A 12,578-nucleotide genomic window follows, 5' to 3' on the forward strand; every position below is an offset into this window, starting at 1 on the left:
CTAGCGTTTTTTTTTTTTGTGGCACAGGATTAGTATATCTACCCCACTGTATACAGACTGTATTATGGACTGTCATGAACATGTAGTACAATGCCAATATCTGCAGAGAGCCCACTTTATACCTGTGTGACTGAATGTAGAATTGGAAGCACAGAGATATTTTTTCCTACGGAATCTATGAGAAACAAAAATTGTGGCATGCTCCATGTGACACATTATGGAGGCAGTCTTCCATAGAAGCAATGCGTCTAGGGGAGGTATCATGTGGCAGCACACAGAGTGCCCATAGGTCCGTACTATTCTGTGGTCCACTGTACATGCAGATTTGCCCTAAAGAATGATTTTAAAGGGAACTTATCACCAATGTAAGCTATAGGCAACATGATATAGAGCAGGAGGGAGTGAGAAGATTGATATATAGTTTTATTGAAAAAGATTCAGTAAAGCTTGTATTTTATACATTTTAATTCCTGTTCATTCTTGGCTTTAAAGTCCAGGAGGTGGTCCTATCAGTGATTGACAGCCCGCCCTCTATGACTCTGTATACAGAGACAGCTGTCAATCTCTAATAGGACCGCCTCCTTGACGTCAAAGCCCAGAATGAGCATGCATATAAATGTATAAATTACAGGTTTTACTGACTCTTTTCCCATAAAACTAGATATCAATCTGCTCAGCTCCTCCTGTTCTATAACATGCTGCCTGCAGCCCATGTTCAACATGACAGGTTCCCTTTAAGTGTGTTTACAGCATTTGAAACCAATTCGGTAACATCTAAATGAAACTCAGATACATTTTCCCAATCAAATGTTTTAGCACCCTCCAGCAAACTAGTAGTTAAATGACCTAACCGTGGTTCTCAGGCACAAAGAGAAGGAAATTGCATTCTACCAATTAGTACTCATGCGTCCTTTTCCCTTTCATTCATTCTGCCAACACACATATCCAATAGCATAATGCTCACTTAGCCCTGGTCTTTCTCTCTGCACTCTATAATTTGTACTTATCTAAACACTTTCAAAGGATAAAAGGATTGATTCACGGTACGAGGCTCAGTTTGTATGAATAATAACGGTGATGCTTCTTAAGTATCTTTTACATTATGCTTTTTAGCTACTAGACACCTACTGTATGGGGGCTGATGTAACTCACTTCCCTCAGGGCTGGGACTTTCATCACCTTCTTGCATTCAGATTATAGAATAATATGGGTTTAGGATATGGCAGCTTTGAGGTGCATAATGTGCAATGCTGGTCATAGTGAATAGTTCTACTCAAATGTTGTATTTTAAGTAAGGGTACGGCCACATGTTCAGCTTTCTGCATGCAGTTTTGGAAGCCAAAACCAGGAGCGGATCATAAAAGTAGAGAAAGTATAAAGGACTTTTTTGAATTCACTACTGGTTTTGGCTTCTAAAACTGCATCCAGAAACCTGACAGCGTGGCCGTACCCTGAATTGGAAAGTAGTAAAGAGTATCTAGGACAGTATTTTCCAACCAGGGTTTAAAAGAACCCTAGTTAGGCTTTTCCGCGAAAATATAAGCTGTCACCTTTACAGTATGGGCTAGCACATTTTAAGTGAATAGATCACAGTAAAAAAAAAGTTAGAAATGGCAGATCTAAAAGTAATAATAGCTTTGGATCAGAGGGACTGAAATATAAGAAAAAGCAAATATGTTTCTGTCACTGATGGATTATGGTTAGACATTTTTTGGCTGCCGATGGGTAATTTCTGCTGTTATCATTCATAATATTATATTAGAGAATTATGTTATACATCTACTTATAATTTACATAAAGTACATTCAAACCCTTAAAAATAGTTAGTCAGTCCTATTTTACACTTGATATACAGTAGTTTTAGCTAAGCTTTCAATTATCTGGGCTGTTTCAGCCTTCTCTGTTCATGCCATCCTTGCCCTAGCAACGGGTTTCCCTCACTAAAGCTCTGGAGATATATATATATATATTTTAATTAATACAATATATCAAAACTAATGAAAGAAAAAGTGGAGAAGTTGACCATGGCAGCCAATGAGAATGTTCCTTTTATTTTCCAAAGTACCCCTTCCTCTGTCAGACTGGGGTTCCTGGGACTCACCAGAGGAACTTATTATCCAGACCCAAATCCTATTACATCAATAAAATTTTATAGGCTTTGAATCAAAGAAATAGTCCATAGTGGGGACTGATTGGCTTTAAAAGCAGCCAAATGTTTTTTTTCTCCTGGATTTTATGGGGCCCAGTATAGTATTTGAGCCTGGGACCACTGGATGATCCTCTGATACTCTGGTGTACCAGTCTAACTCTGAACTCTTCCCTTTTGTCCTTGTACTAGTTATCTTTAAAAAAAAAAATCTTACACACATAGCTAGCTGTATTTTTTTTTGCGTTTTTTTGTTAAATACATACCATGCTTCCTAATGCTATTTATACAACCGTGATGCTGATATCCCTTTCCTGTTTATTAATCCGTCTGCCTTAGTGATATCACCCATCTACCCATGTTCTCATTTTACCTTGTTGTATCTGAAAAAGGGCCATTTACACTAATCCTCAAAGGAGCCTGTGAAAGCTGCCTAAGAAAGCTTACCATTGTTGTGTGTCTACAAGGGAAGTAAACCTTTTCTTTTTCCCTGCCCTTCAAGTCTTTGTACATTGATTGTGTGCATAGGATACAGCATGAGCAGGAAATTTATGATTAGAGCAACAATTCGGGAGATCATGTTCCTATGCCCAGGTGCTTCTTGAACTGCCTTAAAGAATACAAAAAAGGCTAGGTCCTAGATAGCCAAAATATACAACAGCTGAACAATGGCACCAGTGCTTCCTCCACCATGTAATTGGCAGTTTGAAGAGAACTATTCACCCATGGCATCTATATGAACTAGATGCAATATGGATGGGATGTTCTCCATTGACCTAATCCACTTGAAATCATGCTTAAATTGAGGATGACTATATATATATATATATATATATATATATATATGGACTGTATACCAAGAAAAGAGGCCTCTGTGGAAAAAAGAAAATCAAGGATTCTCCTGGTGCAGGTCACTGCTCGTCCTCTAATGTTGAGTGCTATGTACGAAGGCTGTGCACTGTAGAACTTCTGGTTTTGGATAGAAGCAGGAGGGTTGGCATGAGCTCAACCACTCCACAGGACTCATAGAATTGCAGTGTCCTGTCTTTCTAGCAGATATGCTCCTGCTTGAATCATACAGTACACTGGACATCATTGTTGCCATCATTGTCATCAGCTCACAACAAGGCAAAATGAGAATTTTTTTGCATGACAAAGACAACAAAATAAAACTTTCCAAAAACACTCTAAAGGTTGTATTTTTGGGGGTAACAATTTGAAAACCCAGGAGCAGAGAGGTTTTCGAATTACAGCATTTTGTGTAAAACCATGGCCAATATATTATAAAGATAAAACATTTTTTGTAATGTATTGCTGTCCTTACCTAAAATAGAAGGTCAGAGAAAAGGAGTACTTAAAGGTTATAGACACCTTTGGGTGCAACCTTTTTAGCATTAAATTTTACCTATTTTACTCAAAAATCTTTTTTTTTTCAATGGTCTAGTGGCAGTGGAGCTGCCAGAGAGGCATATTGGTGTCATTAGGATGGCGTGTCACACCCAGAGAGAGCTGGGTGAGAGAGAACAGTCTAGGAAAATTGGGTGTTCCCTCTGTTCATCAGGTAACTGGGCTTAATTAGCAGCCAGTTGAAGAGCTCAGGTAAATGTAGACAGACCTCTTCTAACAGACCTCCCAGTCTAGACAAGACACAGGCAGTGTCGGGGCCTGTGGGAGCCACAGCAAGAACTCTGACCAGATGCATAGAATGAATAGTGACTTGGGGAACTGGGTGGTAGAACCAGGACCCGGTAGTAAGGGACAAACTACTGTGTAGTTAGTGGCCAGACAGCCTAGGATTTGTTTCATATCCTGTGTAGGAAATGTGCACTAATTGCTGTGGAGAGAAAACTGTCTAATTGTGAAGAGAGATATTAAAGCTGGTTACGATCCAAATCTACGGTGTTTGAGTGGCTTCTTGAGGTGTGCCAACTGTCTAAACTGAGAAGACGGTGACTGCAAAGAGCAAAGTCACCCCTGAGTTGTTACAGTCTTTATTAAAAAGGTTCAACCGTTTTTTCCTCTACAGCTTTCACTTTGATTATATCTACAGATTACTGCTCTCTGCCTCACACTGAATACGTCAGGAAGCTGCTCCAATGCCTTTTACACTAGCGTTAAAGTTTTCTGGTATTGAGTCCTGTCCTAGGGGCTCAATACCGGAAAAAAACTGATCAGTTTTATCCTAATGCATTCTGAATGGAGAGCAATCCGTTCAGTATGTCTCAGGATGTCTTCAGTTCAGTCACTCTTACGGTATTTGGCCGGAGAAAATACTGCAGCATGCTGCGTCATTTTCTTCATCCAAAATTCCGGAACACTTGCCAGAATGCCGGATGGCATTATTTCCCATTGAAATGCATTAATGCCGGATCGGAACTGCCTGCCGGAATCCAACAACGCAAGTGTGAAAGTACCCTTAATCTGTAGCCCTTATCTCTGAACTCCTGACAGCTCATAAAGACTCATTTAAGCCTTATTCTTATCAGCTTGATATGATTTTAGCTATTGTTATTAGTTCACTTATTTACTGCTAATTTATTAGATTGTGTTATTTCTATTACTCATAGAGCCAGAGACAGTTCTGCTACAACAGGATGCAACTGGGGTAACAGATTCTGTTACCACAAACAGTATACACCTGCATAGCATTTTTGAGAGATCAGAAAAGTGCATCCTGCAACTTTTCTCTGTCCTGCTAAAAAACAATGGGTGTCATTTATTTTCTGGCCCAGATTGCGGTGCAACTTCTCCACGCTCAAGCCAGGTCTAAAAAAGAGAGCGTGGTATGGGCAGGGAAGCGGATGGGCCAGCGGACCCATCTCATTAATCATTTTCTATGCCTGTTTTAGCTGTAGAAAATGGTCTAAATGTAAGACAGCGAGGAAGCTGTCTTACATTTAGACTGGCGCTGGATGGGCTGAAGTTATAGAGAGGCCTGCGCCTCTACATAACTCCGGCGGATCCACCTCCAGATATAGAGGTTATTAAGACCAGCGTCTTAAACGCTGGTCTTAATAAATGACCCTCAATGTTTTAGGAAAAAATGGCCTAAATCAGTCTACCTAAGTGGACAAATGTGGTTTTGTTCCTTCCTGTGGAATGAAGTTATTCAGTGCGTAATAAAGTTTTTTTCTTATCTTATAGGTGGGGGTCTGACTCCCAACACAATCAGCTGATTGAAGAGACCACCGCGCATTGTGATGGCTGCAACCTCTTCCTAGACCTGTGATGTCACATTCATCAGTCACATGGCCAAGGCACAACTCAGTTCCATTCAAGTGAATCAGCCTGAGCTGCAATACTAAGCACACCTGCAATGCAATGGACAGCGCTGTACTTGGTATGCTGCAAGGAGCTGATTGACATGGGTGCCAGGTGTTGGACCCCCATGATCAGATATTATGAGGATAGGTCATTAATATTAAAAACCTGAAAAACCCCTTTAAAGACCATTTATAATATCTTTCAGGGATATCAGGAATTGTAGATTACAAAATTTCATTATGAAACAACACTAGTTGGCGTGACATGGCCAGAAAAACCTGATTCTGTCTAAGACTTCTGTCTGTTACTTACTTTATTCACCAAACTAAGTGGGGCATCTGTCAGAGACAAAAATAGTTATTTACAGATTTAAGGTCTCTTTACACAGGACCATATTACAGCAGATAGCCGGGAAGTAAGTGATCTCCTCCAGAGTATGGGGTGGGCCAATTGCTAATGCCATTGCTCTTCCCCATACTGGATGACGTTTCGCTTGTTCAACGGGTCATCGGCAGTGCATTTACACTGCCTGATCATTGTTAACGAATGTTACTGTGAACGCTCGTTAGCGATAATCCGTTCAATTATCGGCCTGTGTAAAGGGCCCTTTTTGGCTCGGTTTTATCTTCTCTTTATGAGGCAGTAGCTATGACCTCTGAGTACTATAATGATGTCACTCCTTGTAATGGATAATAATGGCATTTCATTGGAATATACAAGTTGACTTTGTGTGCATTTTTTGTATTATATCATTCTACAGTATATGCTATATTCATTTTGTCTTACCATCATCTGTATCTGCTAGGATAACCACTTTAGCACTGGAGAATTCATTCCCTACTCGTCCTCCCATTGGCATGCTAAGAGTGACATTAAAAATCTCATCTTCTTCATATAGAGAATCATCAATTATGATAATGCGACAATTTTTCTCTGTCTCATCTTTGTCAAACCGAATAATGCTGGTGTGGTCATCTGGGCGAGTGATGTAATCGGAGTAAGACAAAACTGATGACGGGATGGTGCCTGTAGCTGTGCCTATATGAATAGAAAAAAGGAAATAGCTTAGCATCTACTGAAATTCCAGAATTACATTTCATGCCTAGAAGGTTGCAGCAAGACAGGAGGGCCTTCTACTTGTTCTCCCCACCCCTTCAGCCATGCTTTGTAAGAATGTAGGGTGATATGACCTATGATTACTGAAACACTTGAAGAGGCATCACTGCTCAGGTTCAAGCAACCTAAACATAAGGACTGTGCAAAACATAAGGACTTCACCAGCTAAATCCTGTAGATTAATGAAAGCTCATAAATTACCTTGCTGTGTTGAACAGACTACCATAAGTTCTTGATTAACATCTCCCAACCGTTTAACAGGAATTAGTAGTTCCCCAATGTCTTCTTCAATTTTATACTCTGACTGTGGAATATATACCATAGATTCTAGGAAAAAAGAAAGAATGTTTAATACAGTAATATACATGTTCTGCTGAAGTTACTATAATGTAGTACTGTGGCTATGTGGTCACTTTATGTACTTCATTTGCCTATTTCTGTACCCTCTAGTATCATGACAATAATAAACACACAGACACAAACGCATGTCAAAGGTCAGGAGCCACTTGTATATCTCCAAGACACTTTCAATTTGAAATATTTAAAGGCTATGTACACCTTTGGTGGCAATTTTTTTTATTATTGCATTGTACTCATTTTGCTCTAAAAATCATTTTTTCAATTGGTCTTTTTTAAAAAATATTGAGACACATACTATACAAACACAAACTATAATGTGCATGAGGGATCTGTAATCATGGAAAAAAATAGGGCACGCTTCCATGGGGTCAGACCCATGGTCTGTGGAAATCCACTGATGCGTGATTGAAGTCAATCGATATGTGAGCGGTCCGTGGAGACTACGCACAGCACATGTCCGAAATTCACTGATGTGTAAAAGTCCTAACTCAGAACAGAAATGACAGCTTTTGTTCCCCACGTGCATCAATGGGCCTTAGGCACTTATGACTTTGGCACTGCATCACCAGTCGTCCTTCCTTGGACAACATTTGGTAGGTAATAACCTCTACATACCATCACAATCTGGTTCTTATCAAAGTCGTTCAGATCCTTATGCTTGTCCATCTTTTGCTTACAACATGTCAACATCAAGAACTCACCGTTCACTTGTTGCCCAATATATTTCACCCCTTGGCAAATGCGATTGAGAAAAGATAATTCATGTTACACCTGTCGGCAGTTTCAATGGCTGATCACTGTATATGCTTCACAAAACAAGTCTCTTGCCCATTCAAGAAACTTAATGTGCTGCTAGCACTGATGCACTGAAGATTTTCATTGCCTGTATGCATTTGTGACAAGTTATCTTTAAGAGTCGTATATCTGTTCACATTTATGCTAGGCATATCATCTCTCGTCATCAATAGTTGCAGAAGTTATATTCAATAAATGTTATCATGGGTTTTACTTCTTTTATATTATTACCATACATACCATCACCAGGATCCACAATCTCAATAGTTGCCTCACTGGGGAACTCTAGTGCAGCCATGACGGGTTCAGATAGTATTATCTGGAAGGTCTCAGATTCCTCATATTCATCATCAGCTATTATCCTGACTTTCCATGTAGCTGTTGTTTGACCTGGATTGAACTGGACTTGCCTCTGTGTTTTTCCTTTAAAGTCTTTATCTGTAATTGCTGCTCCATCCTTTGTACTAATACCTTAATGAGGCAAATGAACACAATCAGTAAAGCATTGGCCCTTCAAAGAAACTTTTTGTGTGGCCTGACCAGAAGACTCATAAGGGGGGATTTAAACAGGATGTTCCTATGTTAATACGTATGTTAGGATTGTGTCTTATCCTGGTAGTATAGTGGTAGCAGTAGTATCCAGTGGGCCATTGAGCATTGAAAAGTTTGTGAAACTGAAGATCATGCGGTGTATAATAAAGAACATCATATTGATTTATCAGCGATAACAAGGATTTTGCAGCACATCAGAAGAACAAAACCCCTAAAAACTCAAAGTAGATTTTCTACTTCATCTAAAGCTCTATGCCATGTCTGCTATTGCTAGTTAAATTTACACAAATCACCAATAACATTAGAACAAGATCTGAAAGAAGAGCTTTACACTCCAAAAGATAATGCTTCTTAGACTTTTTATTAGGCATTTCGGCCCTGTAAGCCTTCTTCAGATATGAATAATGCACTATATATAGAGAATTTGGCACTACAAGTAGGACAGGTACACGCATGGTTTCCCTAATAAGAAGTCTAATAAGTTTTTATCTTTTGAAGTGAAAAGTTCATCGTTCTGTGCCACTGAACCAGTTACAATTCATAAAATCTCTTTTGTAGCATAGAGTCATTCAAGGCCCTAGGCTGCCGTAGTTACCTATCTCTCTAACTGCCCTGATGGTGCAGTTGACCATGGCATCTAGGGGGTAACATGACCAGGATCAGATTATTTCCAATCCCGTTCATTGTGTCCATGTGTTGGCTCTCTTAGTGGGCTTAGCTCGTGAGCCTGCTCCATACAATACCTGCAGACTATCAAAGTTACAAGTATGTCATGATGCGCAGACAGGTCAAATTTTTTTCAAGACCTTACATCAACAATGTTTTGTAAATTCCTGTAAATGTATTAACTCTGTAAAAATGTATTATAAACCATATAGGAGTCTATATACACTGTTTTTGGATCTGTACAAAAATTAAAGAACCAGATTCCAAAAACTAAGAAAATCTTTCCATTTCCCATCTGCAGTTATATCTACTGTGTTTCTTATTACCACAGTATAATCACAGCCTATAAAATGTTGCTCTTGTGCAGCATACAAAATACCATCTCAAAGAGGGCATTTGGGCTAATAAGACAGAATATTGTACATATAATATGCTCTTCCGACTCGGGGCAGTATATTCAGGGGACAGATCCACTCTAAATGAACATAAATGAAAGACTGAAAATACACAAATGTTGTGAGATATATATTGTCTCCTGAAATAACCTTACTGTATATGTTAATCCTCTCCCACAACTATGCCATTAGTCTCTAGAGTGATTAGGTGAATGTGGTAAATGGTCTTACAAGATTCCAGCAGTATTAAATTACTGTGAATTGTCTGCAAGAATTAAGTTTAAAGACTAGGAGCTTGACACTGGAGATTATATAACTCTTTAGTTGCTCTTTACAAGTTCTGAAAAGCTTGTAAAATTTAATTTTGGCAGGTTGAGACAGAATGTAAAACAAGTGTCGTAATGGGTGTTGTACTGTAAAAGTACATGTAGAAGTCCAAGAACAGTGAAGACCCACTTACATGGACCAATAACTAGGGCAAATATTGGGAAGGGACATTTCTATGAATGCTCTTCCCAATAATTGCCCTGTGTAAAGATCCTATCAAACACCTGATGAAGGAGCAAACACTCATTCATCAGATGAAAGCATCTCCTTTACACGTGCCTATGCAGCAGGCAATTATCGGGAATGATCCATTCATTCCCAATAACTACTTTATATGCTGCATGCAGTGTGATCAATCAACACCTCTGTATGGAGATAAGGGATTGCTGTATGGAGATAAGGGATACTGTGATGACTTGCCCCTATAGAGAATCATTGCTTCTGGACAAAAGATCTCTGTTTACAAAGCATGATCTGCTGTTCAAAAATGATGACTAAGGCTACTTTCACACTCGCGTTTGGTGCAGATCTGTCATGGATCTGCACAAACGCTTCCGTTCAGATAATACAACCGCATGCATCCGTTCAGAACGGATCTATTTGTATTATCTGTAACATAGCCAAAACGGATCCGTCTTGCACACCATTAAAAGTCAATGGGGGACGGAGCCGGTTTCTATCGTGCCATATTGTGTCAGTGAAAATGGATCCGTCCCCATTAACTTACATTGTGTGTTTGCCTCCGCATCGTCAGGCGGACACCAAAATGCTGCAAGCAGCGTTTTGTTGTCCGCCTTCAGAGCGGTATGGAGGCGGAACGAAGGCAAATTGATGCATTCTAAGCGGATCCTTATCCATTCAGAATGCGTTAGGGCAAAACTGATCCGTTTTGGAAAGCATGTGAGAGCCCTGAAACGGATCTCACAAACGGAAACCAAAACGCCAGTGTGAAAGTAGCCTTAGGTGACCCATGAACAAGCATTTCCTAGGAACACTTTTTCCTGATTACTGCCCTGATCACTGGCCTGTGTAAAGGGGACTTAAATCATAATTTCAGGGAAGTAGATCATGTTGTGTAAACAGGGATCGGCTGCCCAGAAACAATGACTGTCTATGAGGTTTGAGTGATCAAACCAGTAATCCCTCATCCTCATACAGCGAAGGTGATTGCTGCATGTAAATTATTGAGAACAAATGGATCCAGAAAATTGCCTGCTTGGTCGTCCCATGTAAAGGGGTCTTTATTATAATAAACTGCTCTAAAAAAAATTATCCAATTATTTTTCAACATAACAAGAATATCATTGCTATTGTAAATAATCATATAATTGATCTTTCTTTTTGTAGATATGTTGGAAAATACATTAGTTCAGCCTTCTGTAGTCATTGAATAGGGCAAATGTATGTATGCTTCTTTGTAATTTGGTTGTGTTGTAATTACTGAGGCTTGCTATCGGTGAGTGGAGCAGGAAATCACTCCCTGCATAATGATGCTCACATACTAAGTTTGTAGTGACAAGATGTTGTATTCAACAAGATGTTTTAGGCTGCAGCTGGACACAAGTTAAGGCATGTTTGTGCATTTTGTTACATGCTACTTTTTTCTGTCCTGCTCTGGGGTTCATACATCATTTATATTGACGCAGTGGGTGGCAGAAACGATCCCATCGAAAACCATGAGATCAGTTCTGGCATCAGTTTCCCTCTTGTGTTTCTGCACCATGCAGGAAGGAAAGAAGTGGCGTAACTCTCTGTGCTGCCCTTGACTTTGATCATTCTTAGAGTACGACCACATGACAAGTTCGTTGGGAGTTCGGGACGTGGCTGTGCTGTAGTTAAGTATCGTCCGGCCATTTAGGCCACAGCTATCTTTTATATAACTCATGAAAATCACACTGTATAGTCGGCCTGCATTGTTCACCTTCAATACAGCGAGGCCATTAACAATACACACCCACTGAACAGTGCGGTCTCATTAGTTTTATTAGAGGCAGCTGCAGCCCGTACAAATGCAGTACGGCCGAGTCGCAACAGAGACACAACCGCTCCAGCCTCCTTACCCACACTGACACATTGTAACTTACTCTCAGACATGTACACAGCAATATGTCAGAACCAGTTTCTGGATGTAAATAGTAATCATATATCACAAAAAGAATCATAGAAAAAGTTGTGGTGCCCATATCAACCAAGTTGCTATGGGTAGGTTCACACAGAGTATTTTGGAGGAGGTTTTGAGTCAGATTTTCCTGCAGGTTTCTCAACCAAAGCCAGAAGTGGATCTACCAGGGGGAAGAAGTATAAGTCCTTCCTTTATATTTCTGATTCCTTTGGAATTCACTTTTGGCTTTGACTGAAGAACTTGCAGAAAAAATCTGCCTCAAAGCCTCCTCCAAAAAAAACTACCCTAAGGGTAAAAAAGCAACTTTTTCTCTTTTCACTTTAATACATGATGTTTAAGACGAGGGAGTTCAAGTTCATGTAGATACTTACTGACAAATGAAGTTTCTCCAAGATATCCCCTTCGTTTTAGGGTCACTTCTAAAAACTTGGCATCTTCATCTATAGTATATTGATTTCTTTCCAGTGAAATCCAGGCCCAGTTAAGACGGAAAAGCTGACTACTTAGTTTATTGCCACCTAAAATAAGAGGAAGCATAACACAGGATTTATGATGATGAATAGAACAGTAATAGTTGAGAGAAAAAAATGAGAATGTATGCACTGCATTAACGTTAGAAAAATGTAGTTACACTAGATTCACTATTGAGAAAGAAAGTTGTGTTAAGAAAGAATATGAAAGAATAGAATTCAACACTTCATATATTGTCCGAAATACTACAAGCTCCCCAAATCTTCAGAATTATGCAATAATTCATCTACTGTTCCTGTATCACTACTTAACTTTGCAGATTTACCAATATTTAAGAAATACAATATGCTGTGTACCATACAGA

General features: G+C 39.4%; 1 protein-coding gene across 2 annotated transcripts in view; it reads right to left on the reverse strand.

Annotated features, from left to right (window-relative positions):
- Window positions 1-12,578, reverse strand: part of FREM3 (FRAS1 related extracellular matrix 3) — an 82,315-nt gene that overhangs the window by 39,733 nt on the left and 30,004 nt on the right. For both annotated transcript variants that reach the window (XM_040418503.1, XM_040418504.1), the window contains exons 3-6: window positions 12,115-12,261; window positions 7,922-8,152; window positions 6,728-6,853; window positions 6,197-6,448 (exon numbers count right to left, since the gene is read on the reverse strand). In XM_040418503.1, coding sequence (XP_040274437.1) covers window positions 6,197-6,448; window positions 6,728-6,853; window positions 7,922-8,152; window positions 12,115-12,261 — 756 coding nt within the window. The remainder of the gene's footprint in view (window positions 1-6,196; window positions 6,449-6,727; window positions 6,854-7,921; window positions 8,153-12,114; window positions 12,262-12,578) is intronic.

Source organism: Bufo bufo, chromosome 2 (genome assembly GCF_905171765.1).
Source record: "Bufo bufo chromosome 2, aBufBuf1.1, whole genome shotgun sequence".
Classification (NCBI taxonomy): Eukaryota; Metazoa; Chordata; class Amphibia; order Anura; family Bufonidae; genus Bufo; species Bufo bufo.